The sequence below is a fragment of the Zophobas morio genome, unplaced genomic scaffold (assembly GCF_036711695.1).
Source record: "Zophobas morio isolate AGI-343-1 ecotype UQ-CSIRO unplaced genomic scaffold, CSIRO_AGI_Zmor_V1 ptg000030l, whole genome shotgun sequence".
NCBI classification, from domain to species: domain Eukaryota; kingdom Metazoa; phylum Arthropoda; class Insecta; order Coleoptera; family Tenebrionidae; genus Zophobas; species Zophobas morio.
The window spans coordinates 8,872,727-8,885,524 of NW_026972135.1; the positions used below are offsets into that span (position 1 = coordinate 8,872,727).

The 12,798-nt window shown below is 35.5% G+C and overlaps 4 protein-coding genes across 4 annotated transcripts; all 4 read right to left on the reverse strand.

Moving 5' to 3' along the window:
* Positions 1-1,939: 1,939 nt before the first annotated feature.
* Positions 1,940-6,712, reverse strand: LOC135138503 (probable multidrug resistance-associated protein lethal(2)03659). The gene is made up of 7 exons (XM_064068478.1): positions 6,600-6,712; positions 6,317-6,550; positions 5,755-6,182; positions 5,546-5,702; positions 3,205-4,847; positions 2,926-3,156; positions 1,940-2,874 (listed from the first exon to the last, which is right to left on the reverse strand). The coding sequence occupies exons 1-7, from the start codon at positions 6,695-6,697 to the stop codon at positions 1,940-1,942; spliced, it is 3,726 nt and encodes a 1,241-aa protein (XP_063924548.1). The 5' UTR covers positions 6,698-6,712.
* Positions 6,713-7,629: 917 nt separating this feature from the next.
* On the reverse strand, positions 7,630-8,781 carry LOC135139105 (uncharacterized). Its single transcript, XM_064069206.1, has 3 exons — positions 8,555-8,781; positions 8,120-8,264; positions 7,630-8,071 (listed from the first exon to the last, which is right to left on the reverse strand). Exons 2-3 carry the CDS (start codon positions 8,220-8,222, stop codon positions 7,665-7,667), a joined length of 510 nt encoding a protein of 169 aa, XP_063925276.1. The 5' UTR covers positions 8,223-8,264; positions 8,555-8,781; the 3' UTR covers positions 7,630-7,664.
* A 262-nt stretch (positions 8,782-9,043) lies between these two features.
* LOC135138504 (putative ankyrin repeat protein RF_0381) lies at positions 9,044-11,332 on the reverse strand. Its single transcript, XM_064068479.1, has one exon. The coding sequence runs from the start codon at positions 11,330-11,332 to the stop codon at positions 9,044-9,046; it is 2,289 nt and encodes a 762-aa protein (XP_063924549.1).
* A 258-nt stretch (positions 11,333-11,590) lies between these two features.
* Positions 11,591-11,962, reverse strand: LOC135138505 (putative ankyrin repeat protein RF_0381). Its single transcript, XM_064068480.1, has one exon. It carries the CDS (start codon positions 11,960-11,962, stop codon positions 11,591-11,593), a length of 372 nt encoding a protein of 123 aa, XP_063924550.1.
* Positions 11,963-12,798: the final 836 nt, after the last annotated feature.

A 12,798-nucleotide genomic window follows, 5' to 3' on the forward strand; every position in this document is an offset into this window, starting at 1 on the left:
CTATTTCTCTTGTTCCAGTTTTAGGCAAAATTCTGGAAGTTTGCATGAAAAACCAATTAGTTGACTATTTAGAAAAAAAAATTCATCCTTCCCAATTCGGTTTTAGGCATAATCTTTCAACAACTCTTGCTGTTAGGACAATCTGTGACATTATTAGCTACATTTGAACCCAAAGAATATGCTTCTGTTACTTGTTTTGACCTTTCTAAAGCTTTTGATCGTGTCGATCACGACATTTTATGCACAAAGTTAAAATGGCTTTCTATTGATCAAAATTCCGTAACTTTCCTTGAATCCTACCTCCGTTCTAGATGTCAGTTTGTTTATGTTAATGGTGACAAATCAGAGACAACGTATATTAAGAAAGGTCTCCCACAAGGATCAGTACTGGGTCCCATACTTTTCCTTATATATATTAATGAATTGCCACAAGCTGCACCAACTGGCAAAATAACTCTTTTTGCAGATGATATTACAATTACTAATACCAGTGATGATATTGCAAAGTTAAGTAGGTAATAATGATAATATTTCTAATGAATATTTTACTAGATGGTCATTAAGTAACAAATTAGTTATCAATAAAGATAAAAGCCAAAATTTGATTTGCTCTCTTAGGACATTAGATTGCAAAAAAAAGAGTATTAAGTTGCTAGGTATTGTGTTAGACACAACTTTGTGTTGGAATTTTCATGTGGACTATATTTTAGACAGAATTGCCAAAAATCTCTTTGTTCTCAGACAAATGCATGGTGTTGTTGCACTTGAAACATTGTTGACTGTGTATCATTCTTGTGTTGGTAGCCTAATTTCTTATGGTACTCTTCTGTGGGGTCATTCTCCTCATACTGCAAGAAACTTTTCATTTCAAAGGAAATTTATATGTGTCATATCTGGTCTGGGATATAGACAAGAATGTCGACATGTATTTAAAGATTTAAGGATCCTTACCGTCCCTTCCGTTTATATACTTCATTGTTTAACGTATATTAATTCTCATATTTCAGAATTTAACACTGCCGATCATATGTAGGTACCTACATGACAAGACCTTGTGATCTCTTTCGCCCTAACTTTACGCGTATAAATAAGTCAAGAGGATCAGATTATTTTGCTGTTAAATTTTATAACCCTCTTCCACCTGTTATCAAAAGCTTGAGGAAAGAGGTTTTCAAAAAAAGAATTAAATTATTTCTGGTGAGAAATAAGGCATTCTTTAGCCTTGATGAATTTTGTGTTGTTTCTCAACTTAAAGAAATTTGATTTTATTGAGATATATTTTCAATTAGTTTAATTATTATTAGTATCTAAGTGTGTGACTTGAGTAAACATTTGTAATGTATTAGCTATTAGCTTTAATAAACTTATTATTATTATTATTATATTAATATTATTAATATTATTAATATTAATACACTTAAAAAAAAATATATTACATACAGTCGTCTTCTTAAAACGTATACAGGATTGTAGTTAACACAATTACTACATTTGAGATTGCCAATCTTACACCCAGCAGCATTACGTTCACCAGCACATTTAGGACAACAAGTTTTAGTTTTGCAACCTTTTGATGAGTGTCCGTACTTGTTACAATTGAAACATCTTGTAATTTCAACCGAGTCATAGATAGTACAGCCATCAAGGCCAATTAGACAATGGCCTACATTAAAAATTTGATCAACTTCAAATAGAGCCTGATAGACTTTATTTTTTTGCATTAAGTGTATACAATTTAATATCCGAAACTTCAACACTTACTAAAATGTTCTAAAATTTAGCACGTCGTGAGGTTTTTTTTAACTAAATTTGAATTCACCAAACAAAATCGTGTCATTTCAACTTCAAAAAAAGCGCTTCATAAACGTGATTGGGGAGATAAAACGACTAGATTTGTAATGGTCGCCTAAAAATGTTTTTATTTTTTTTAAATATGGATCTACATAGTTAACGACGAGCTTTCATATTCATGGACGTATCTGTAAAAATAACCATTCACATTTTGTAGAAGTCCGTTTGGGGTACCAAATTCTACAACACAGCCATCATCTAAAACCAAGATCTTATCGGAATTCATCACACTGTCCAATCTGTGAGCAATTCTTAAAATCGTTGCCTTATGAAATCTCTTCTGAATTGTAGCTTGAATTAATTTGTCGGTGTCTAAGTCCAGAAAGGCAGTTGCTTCGTCAAGAACAATAATTGTGCATTTTTTCAAAATAGCTCTAACTAAACACATTAGTTGTTTCTGTCCCGCACTAAAATTGAGCCCGGTTTCCGAAAGAGAACTGTCCAAACCAGATGGTAAATTTGAAATAATCGCTTTCAGATGGACTTCTTCTAAAACACTCCATAACTCGCAGTCCGTGAATTCTTTGAAAGGATCTAAATTTTCGCGTATGGTACCTGAGAAAAGAACCGGATCTTGAGGAACAGTCGCTATTCGAGATCTCAGAGTGCCAAGAGGAACCGTTTTTATATCGACGTTGTCTATCAAAATTGTTCCTTCGAATTCGTACAAGTGAAAGAGCGCATTTATCAAAGATGATTTTCCGGCACCAGTTCTTCCAACGATTCCTATTTTTTCACCAGCTTGAAAATCCACACTGATGTTTCTAAGGACAAACGGTTTTTCGGGAGAATATCGTATGAAGACCGATTGAAATAGTATTTTGCCTTCTGCAGGCCATGCGCTAGGGGGATTAATTTCACTTTTATTAATATTTTCAACTGTTAGGTCATCATATTCCGCAACTCTTTCAACTGAAGTCATGTGCGAGTCAAGCTCGCCATAAATTTTTATCATGTTCTGAGTCGACGAAATCAATAACAGCGATTGTGTAATGGATAAACCAACGTTTCCTACCATATCACCTAGAAAAATAACATAAGAGTACCGTCAACCAGTAACACGTGTTTACTTGCTTTTTTTGAAGATTATTAAAAAAAATATGACAACGGCTACATATAACATGCACGTGAAATCTGTCCAAAAAGCGTAAGAACCGTGCAGAGCTTGATGCAGATATCTAATAGAGTTATAGCAGTCTTGATGGGTTTCAAATTTTGATAAACAGTATTTTTGGGCTCTTGATGCTTTGATGGTTGATAATCCGTCAACGGTAGCAACCACATGAGTATAAATCGGACTTTTACCTATAAAACTCAAATTAGTAAAGGATGTGACTTATGCTATAGATTTACGTGTGGCAGCGATTTTCTTCAATCTGTTAAGCACTGGTCGGAAAGCTTGCCAATAGCAATAAAAAATTATCAACAAAATTAGTGTTGGAAGAATCATGTAATAATTTACTGCAGTAACAACAAGACAGACACCCAACACAGTATACGCTTGTCTCACGACTTGATACAAATTTTTGGGAATGGTCTCATCGATTGCACTCATATCACTAGAAATTCTGTTAATAATTCGACCAGATGCATGGTTGTCGAAAAACTCCATAGTTCCATACAGGATTTTGTTGAACAACGTATCGTGTAACTTAACAGAGCACTTATAACAACATTCCACAAAGTTTAAAGAACCCATATGATACAAGAATACCATTATTAGAATAAATCCACTGTAAATGTACAAACATTTAACGTCGGAAAAGTACTGCAGTAGTGTTGTATTAAAACTAGAAGGATTTTGCCTTAGGTTGATCCAGAAAGACAAGAACGCGTCTGAACCATTTATGAAAACTTGAGTTAAAACAAAAAGGAGGAACTGAAGATAGACGAAGAACTTGCGTTCGTTTGCAAATAAGTATGTTGTAAATGTGTTGATTTTATCACTACCTCTGTGTTCTTTAGTTTCAACTTGAGCTTCAGATTTTTTTTCCGAAAGCTTTGTCGATGCTTTGTCACCGTTTTCTTGTACGTTATTTGGTGTCTCTTCTAATGTTTCATATTTTCCAGAAAAGTTTACCTTCCCATCTTCTAGAACATATACTCGGTCGGAATAATTGAGAAATTTTAAATTGTGTGTTATTAGTACAACACTTTTGCCTTTTAGATATTTCAAAATACATTGAGTAAATATTTGTTGAGCGACAGATACATCCATCGCCGCTAGAGGATTATCCAAAAGATAGATGTCTGCATCTTTGTATATAGCTCGTGCCAAGTTAATTCTGGCTTTTTGGCCTCCACTTAACATAGCTCCTCTTTCTCCCACCAATGTTTTGTCTCCATGGGAAAAAAGAGATATGTCATACTCCAAAGCGCAAATTTTAAGAACATTCAAATACTTGTTGTTGTTAAACGTTTCATTAAATACAATGTTTTCTTGGATAGTTGCCGAGAACACCCATGGATTTTGTGATGCATAAGATATCAAACCCTCCTGGGAGAGAATACCGTCCATTATAAATAATTCTCGTAATATAGTTTGGAGTAAAGATGACTTTCCACTCCCTGTGTCTCCGGTAACAGCAACTAATTGACTAGAACCAAGTTCAAAATTTATATCTTTTATCGTCGCCTTTTGTAGTGGGTTCCATTTAGCTGTTAAATTACGAGCATAAATTCTACAACCTCGCATATCTTCTATTTTTTGTGTGTCAACAGCCACTTCATCATCCGAAAGCAAAAAACTTTGGATATGGGCTATAGTTACTTTAACTTCTGACATTAAATTAACAGCAGAAATTGAATGTTGCAGCGACGATTTAAGTAAATTGTATATGTTTATTGACATAAAAACCATCTGTGGGTTTAAAGCAGTACCAGTAGTTGTTAAAAGCGAAATAAACATGTAAATCGATATTTTGGGAATGTATGTCGCAATCGTGGTGTTTTCATTCGATATATGATTTAGTTTTTTCATTTGGGTAAGTTCACATCTAAAATGTTACTCGGTATAGTAGCCTGCATAGATATTGTAGCCGTCCATAGAGTCGAAATTTGCGAATAAAAATAAAATAAAACCGGTTCAAACGGAGCCGACGGTGGCTTGCAAAGTCTGATGTCACTCTGGCACACTTTGCACAGAGACGTATTTAATATTAAATGTCATTTTTTCCGTTATGAGCTGAATCTCGTCAATAAAATCGAAGCTCTGTTCACTGTACACAAGTTGTGGTATGGTATATTCATCGTTGCGGAGGCAGGTGGAGCGAAAAACCTAGTCATCTTAGCAGCAAACACGCCTATAAACTAGTCCACGTGGACTGTTTGTTTCCTGTCATATTTTAGTTTGCTTGAACCAATTGTGTTGCACCAAACGGTTATAACACTTGTTGAAATAAATTTTCAAACTTCCATCTTTCTCTAGATCATCGGTTTCGTAGCTGTGTGACAAATCGTTTGTCGTAGATAGAAAATAGTAAGATTACAGTGACCCTAAGATTTTGTGCAAACAGCCTTAAATACACCCCTGTGTGATATAACGCGCGCCGTAGTGACAGAACTTGCAAAGCGTCGTCGGCTCCGTTTGAGCCGGTTTTATTTTATTTTTATTCGCAAATCTCGACTCTATGGACGGCTACAATATCTATGCAGGCTACTATAATAATAGTGTCTTGATTTTAGAAATAAAAACCTTCTAATTTTATGTATGAGATCAGCGAAAGGTGTTTCCCAGGCATACATTTTGATTTCTCGCATTCTAAAAATGATATCGTTCATTATCCGTATCCGATTGTCCCTTTCTTTGGTTACTTTTCGTCGTCGAGCAGCAGCTCCTGTGAAAAAAAAATCTGAAATGTAAGTACAATACTTTTGGAGTGATAATAAGAAAAATATACTAACATTGGGAAAGTGCAAAAATTACCATTATTCCTGCTCCCATGACCCCTTTGTAACCAGACAATGAAAGAAAGAACAATATTGCTACGATGATTTTCAAAATACCGTTCCACATGCGGTGAATATAACAAAAAACCGTCTCAAATTTGTCAACGTCGCTAGAGAACAAGTTTAATATATGTGCTAAAGTATTTTTTTGTATGGTAGCTAATTTAGAGTTTATAGTCTTTCTATAAATTAAAGAACAGCACGATGCACGAATTTTCAAACCAGTGTTGAAAATTTCCAAATAATGGAACTGGAAACTTATCACTCGAAGTAAAAGGGCTAAAACTACGGCCAATCCATAAATATATGCCTCTTTAGTCGTGAGTTTCGTGTTTTCTGAGAAATATTCCAGTAATTTACCCAGATATAGCGATTGGAGGAATCTGCAACAGTCCTATTGTCAGTGCATGCATTTGTTTACAGCTAGTGACGTCTGTACTGAAGTTTTTTGTGACAGATTGTCTATATATATATGAAAGTGTCACATTTAAATATATCTGTATGCTTTTATGCTTACGTTGATAGCGTATCGGTTATAGAAAAAATTAATCCCCAAAGCACATATTTGATACCTAAAAATTGTGCCAGGGCTCTGGTAAAAGAAGGTTTTTTTCTTGAAATTTTTTCCTTATTCCATAGTGCTTCCAGTCTGTCGCCTAACAATTGTGTCTCATGATCTCTTATCGGTGTTACAAAATTGTCGTCAGTTATTCCATTTTTCCAACACTTTAAAAGTGTTTTTAGCTGCCAACTAAAATTTGAAAATATAGTGTAGCTGCTAAACCGGTGAAAATTTATACCAGAATAAAAAGTGAGATAAGAAATTTGCCTCCTCCTTCGGATGAACATTTTTCGGTATATTATTAAGTATAATCTTTTTTGATGTATGTAAGCCCATTTAAAAATATTCTACCTCTTGTTGTTTCGGTTTGCAAAACTGTTAGTAATAAAACGCTTTAATGTTTTTGTTTAGAAATAAATTTGAACGAAACAGCGGAGGTCAGCAATAAAAAAAGTATGGCGGCTGTATACATACATATGTTTATAAAGAATGTTGTCATTTTAGTTTGCAAATGGAAGGTAATTGTTACACGTTTTTTCAAGTTGTATGTATGGCATTGAAGTTAACAACTTTTAGCTCTATTTTTTCACTGTTATCAATTTATTACTGATAACATATCAGCGTGTCACTTTCTGTCTGTTTTATATGCAGTTGTGCACAACATTTTTGAGAATGCCGTTCCTAAGCATGAAATTAATAGTTGCACACGACTCCTAGAGTCTGCCGTTTCCGTCTGTCCGTCTGTCTGCCGTCCTGAATTTTATTAGACAGTGTAACGGATCTTAGTTTTGAAAAAGAAGAGTGTGCTGATTAGAAAAAGGGTTGACAGATAGAAAATAGTATCTGAATGTTTAATTTTGTTGATATTTTGTATACATTTAAATAAACGAATCATATTATAACAGATAATTTACAAAAGTAATGTGCCAACAAACTCTTGATGTTAAATGATGCCATACTTTATCAACGATTCAAACAAAGAATTTACATGATGTTAAATGATGCCACACTTTATCAACGAATCTAACAAACCATTTACATGATGTTAAATTACGGCTTAATCCAAGTGATAAACGAAGCATGAGTCCTCACTAGGGTAGGGTTGCTTAAGTCGTACCCCCTAAGGAAATATTACTGTAACAATAAGTGTAATTGAAAAAAAACAAAATATACTCCCACTACTAATTCTTTATTTAGTTAACTTTTAACTAACAATCATAAAAACTTAATTTTATTTTATCAAAACCGATATATTACTGTTTTTCAGAAATGTACCATCGGTACGATTAAGGCGGCTAGTCGCTTAACTCGTACCTCCTATAGCCTTAGTCGTACTTAGAAAATATTTGGAAGGTTTGTGAACGGTGGATAATGCAGTTTCGTCCATATTATATATTTGGTGATCAACAAACTTGTATTTGTCCAGTATTTCTTCGTACTTATCAAAAAACTGATTAACACGCTCTTTATTAAAGCCTTTGCTTCTGGCCATCGAGGTTGGTTCTGGAGCACGCAAGGACAAAGTAGGATGCTCCTTCATAAACCTATAATACCACTTTTTGCCCGCTATTCTCTTTTCCTTATTAAAACGATGAGGTAGTTGAGCTTTTTCAGTAAGTTCGAAGGCAAGTTTTCTGAATTCAGTGGTAGTTAGACCGAAGAAACAAGACTCTAAATTCATCAAATACTGTGCTAATATCTCTTCCATCTCTGGTGACATATTATTAGGTCTTCCAAATTTTTTTCTGTTATTCAAACCTTTTAAGTGTCGTCGCAATGTAGGCTTTGGTATATTAAATCTTCTACATGCTTCATTAAATCCAATCTCTCCATTTCGATGTTTCTCCAAGGCTTCGTCCATGTACTCCTGCTTCCACGTATTGTATACTTTCTCTTTGCCATTCTGGTAAAAAAATAAAATAAATTATTAAACAATTTTCTTAATACCTAAGTCGTATCGGTACGACTAAAGAATTGGACATAGGTACGACTTAAGCAACAGGGTCGTATAACTTTGAAACTTAAATCACACCATAACCAAAAAATGTACGATCGTTTGAGAATGCCTAAACGATTGCCAAATAAATGTTTTATAAAATGTTAATTGAAGAAAAAAGGCATGAATCATATTCCTGCCATAACAAGCTTACAACTGAGTTAAAAAAATATATGAAAAGTGTACAAAAAACGTACTTTTTAGTTATTTCTGCATCTGACAGCCACCTGGCGGTCCGCTTTCTTGCGTTTGCTCGGTCGACTAAATAGTTCCGATTGAGAACACTACATGGAACTGTTTACAAATATCAGACGAGTTATAGCCTGGGTACGACTTAGGCTGTGGTACGACTTGAGCAACCTTACCCTAAGTGAATTTCATGATATTTGCTAGCAAGTGCTCTATCTGAACAATCTAATGTTTAATTGTGTTAGAACCAGTAACGATTAAAATCCTAACATGAACTGTGAATTTACAAACAATAAATCAAATCTAGACCACGTGTTAGCGTCGGTCGAAAATGCGCATATTTCCGATTATGAAAAACAACGAAATATTATCTAAGAACAGCAGTGAACAAGCGCCTTTATTTTAATATTAATTTATAGACATAAGAAATTTACATAGCACCCTTACAATTATAAATTAAGCACCAAACGGTAACAATTCATGCAATCGATGTGGAGTTAATCTTCATCGTCTCTGTCAATCCCACTTTGAATTAATAGATTAATAATCTTCAATTTATCTTTAGACGTATTTGATACGTAACATAATGCATTTTTATTATCATTATCCCTAATGTTCACGTCAGCTCCATTCTCTAATAATATTGCAACACACCCCAAAATACCACGCTGACAAGCCAGATGAAGTGCAGTAGTTCCTTGCTTGTTTTGCGCATTTATGTCAATATTAAAATCCAGCAGCAAAACTTCTACGAACGACTCCTCGGTCGCTGTTTTCATTGCATAATGCAACGCGTTCTCCTTGTTGTTGTCAAACACATCGACGTCAACCCCGTTTTTAAGCAATTCTTCAACAAATTCCTCATTTACATATTTACACGCGAGATGCAATGGTGTCGCTCCTTCATTATTTTGAGCATTAATATTGATGCCTCTTTCGAGCAAAAGTCGCATTATCTTTATGGTATCAAAGGGGTTGAAAATATTGGAAGCCGCATAATGCAGTGCATTCTCATTATTAATATCTGGTGTCGCTCCTTCATTATTTTGAGCATTAATATTGATGCCTCTTTCGAGCAAAAGTCGCATTATCTTTATGGTATCAAAGGGGTTGAAAATATTGGAAGCCGCATAATGCAGTGCATTCTCATTATTAATATCTACACTATCCAGTTGCGCCCCCTCTTTAAGCAACGTTTCGGCCACGAGAAAATTACCGCAGTGACAAGCTTTGTGTAAAGGCGTTTTTTTGTTCTTGTCTCTACTGTTAATGCTCAAACCATTACGTATTAAAAATAGTACTACAGGTACATCTTCGGTGCATCGAGATGCCGCATAGTGCAAAACATTTCGTCCCTTGTTGTCCAAGAGTGTAAGTTCTCCTCTATTTTTAAGTATTAATTCCAAGTCAGTTATGTCACCCTTGGCACCTGCTCGGTGTATTGGTGTGGTTCCATTTTCATCCTTTCCGTTTACATCTACACCACTTTGTGCCAGCAAGTCTATTATATCTTTGTGTGATCCTTCGTTTAATAGCGCATAGTGCAAGGCGTTTTGGTATTTGCTGTCTAAAATATCGATTCGTGCTTCATTGTCTAGTAGTACTTTGGCTGTTGCGTAATTGTTGTATTCACACGCATGGTGTAAGCGTGTCACTCCTTCTATATTCTGAGCGTTTACGTCTGCACCTTCACTCACTAGCAAAGCTATCAATTCTTTGTTTTGGTTTTTATCCGACAAAGCATGGTGTAAGGCATTTCGGTAACTGATGTCGGTGATATTTACACCCGCTCCATATTTGAGCAACAACTTTGCACTTAAAAATTTTCCGTTTTTACATGCAACATGCAGGGGTGTCATACCAATCCAGTCTTCATCGTCGATGTAATCTATATGTTCTAGCAACAAAGTGAGCAATTCTATATTCTCCGTTTCTGAATTTAGGGCATAATGTAAGGCGTTGCTATCTTCGTTATCGACAGTATTCACTTTAGCACCTCTTTTGAGTAGTTGTTTCACCATTTTAACGTCTCCATTATCTCTACACACACGTTGTAGTACCGTCGATCCGTGTATATCTTGATCTTCTACATTCACGTTCTCAATTTCTTCCAGAATTACGCTATCGTTACTTAGCTCGTGCAAACTGTGTTCAAAACTGGTCGAACACTTTGCAGTTAATAATTCTGTAACTACAGTGAAACCCAACTGAATTGCAAGCTTTAACGGCGTTATTCCATGCTTGTTTGGTGCATCAACATCAACACTTTTAGCTATCAATAGTTTGCAAGTGTCTACGCAATTTTGTTTTGAGCGTAAAGCGTAATGTAAAGCGGTTTCGTCCATAGCGTCTTTAGCATCCACGTTTGCGTTATTCTCAACTAATACTTCTGCAATTTTGCCAATGCCACTACGACATGCCAGATGTAGTGCCGTAATACCGGTTCTATTTTGGGCGTTAACGTCTACCCCGTTCTCTATTAGCAACTTGACTAATAAAGTACCGTCCGCGTCATCACATAAGAATGGACTGTCAAAAACATGATGTAAAGCAGTGTTTCCTTTATCGTCAACCATATTCACCTGTGCCCCATTTTCAAGGAACTTTTTTGCGTAGTCAAATTCGCCAAATTGACAAGCTTCGTGCAGCACAGTTTCCCCTTTCAAGGTTTGGGAATTTATGTCGATACTTTTAGTCAAAAGCAGATTTATTAGTTCTCCGTTGTCTGTCGAAGTGCAGTGCGTAGTGTAAAGCAGTACGTTTGCAATGGCCTTTGATGTTGACATCGGTGCCGTGTTTGAGTAGACTTTCTACTGTTTTGATGTTACCATAAAAACATGCATAATGTAAGGGTGTACTTTTCGTGTCGCCCTGTACATCGACGTTGATCCCACATGTTACTAACATATCGATTATTTCTCCACAGTCTGCTGGCGATTTTGATATATAATGTAACACATTTTCGTTTTTACTGTTTACAACATGTATGTTTATTCCTTTTTCAATTAAACATCTGGAAACTTCAACGTTACCGTGTTCGCATGCTAATGTAAAGCTGTCCTTTCGCGTCTATCTAAACAATTTATATCAACTTCACGCTCTAATAGTAGTTTTGTTATAGCTTCGCCATTATCGAGTGTTTGGCCTACATAGTGTAACACGTTTTCACCATTATCGTCTAAAGCATGCACATCTGCGTTCTTCGTAACTAGCAGCTTTACGGTATCAAAATTTCCATGCTGGCAGGCAAGATGTAGTGCCGTTATTCCATTATGGTTTTTAGCATTTACATCAATATCTATGTTTTCTAAGAAATTATTTATTATGTCTGTACAAACAGCTACTTTTATAAACTGGTGCAATATAGTGTTCCCAGAGGAACATATCGCGCCGTTTTCGAGCAACATTTCCACCATGTCATACTTTTTGAAACGACAAACCTGATCAAAGACCGTGAAACCGTTATAGTTGAATTCATGTATCTTTTGACACACGTGACCGAAGTATCATACAAGCTCAGACAGCACCTACCATAAGAATCTTTGTTTTAAGGATTACAAAAACGAAGAGCCAGAAAATAGTATGTCTACTGAAATTAGGCCAAATTACGCTCTACGTCAGATATTCTCTTCCACAAAGTTCCTTGAATTAGAAAAAGATAAAATACGTAATAAATGCGTCCACATAGTGCGATAGGCACTGATGTAGTCAATCTAGTGACTGTTAATAATTCATCGATTTTTCATCAAACGTCACTGTCATTTTTGGTTTTACTCAGAGTGGTTAATCGCAGTTTTTCGTTGTTCTATTCAAGTTTTCTATTCAGTTCTTCGTAAAGTTCGTTGGTTGTTAAGATTCTTGTTTCGTTGTCCTATTTTTTATGTTTTGTTATCTTATTTATTGTTCGTGTTTGGTCTACAACATGGAGGGCAAACGTTTGAGTTCCCGTGCCCAGGACATCGTGTCCAACTTTATTGTTTGCTCTTGAGAAGAAAAACGGTGGTCCTTTAATCTCATTAAATGGTACAGAACAAGTAAGTAAGTAAAAACCACTTGAAGGTTCATGGTTAATAATTTCGCTCAAATTTTTAGCGAGTTGCAGATGCTCTAGGCGTTACTCGCCGAACGGTTTCGAAGATTAAAACTAGAAAAGAAAGACTCCTTCCCAGTCCGATAAAATCACAACCCAATCGGAAAGCACCGAAACCAAAAGACCTGCCTGAGCCTACACATTTGTGTCATGTTGACGTTA

Coding starts and splice junctions, on each gene's coding strand:
- LOC135138504 (XM_064068479.1), bottom strand. CDS start 11,332: ATGTCAACATCAAAGGCCATTGCAAACGTACTGCTTTACACTACGCAC.
- LOC135139105 (XM_064069206.1), bottom strand. CDS start 8,222: ATGGACGAAGCCTTGGAGAAACATCGAAATGGAGAGATTGGATTTAAT. Junction 8,072..8,119: donor ATTGCGACGACACTTAAAAG/GTTTGAATAACA, acceptor ATATGTCACCAG/AGATGGAAGAGATATTAGCA.
- LOC135138505 (XM_064068480.1), bottom strand. CDS start 11,962: ATGGTGGAAATGTTGCTCGAAAACGGCGCGATATGTTCCTCTGGGAAC.
- LOC135138503 (XM_064068478.1), bottom strand. CDS start 6,697: ATGGGCTTACATACATCAAAAAAGATTATACTTAATAATATACCGAAA. Junction 3,157..3,204: donor GAAGAAAATCGCTGCCACAC/GTAAATCTATAG, acceptor TGAGTTTTATAG/GTAAAAGTCCGATTTATACT. Junction 2,875..2,925: donor TTTAATAATCTTCAAAAAAA/GCAAGTAAACAC, acceptor TTATTTTTCTAG/GTGATATGGTAGGAAACGTT.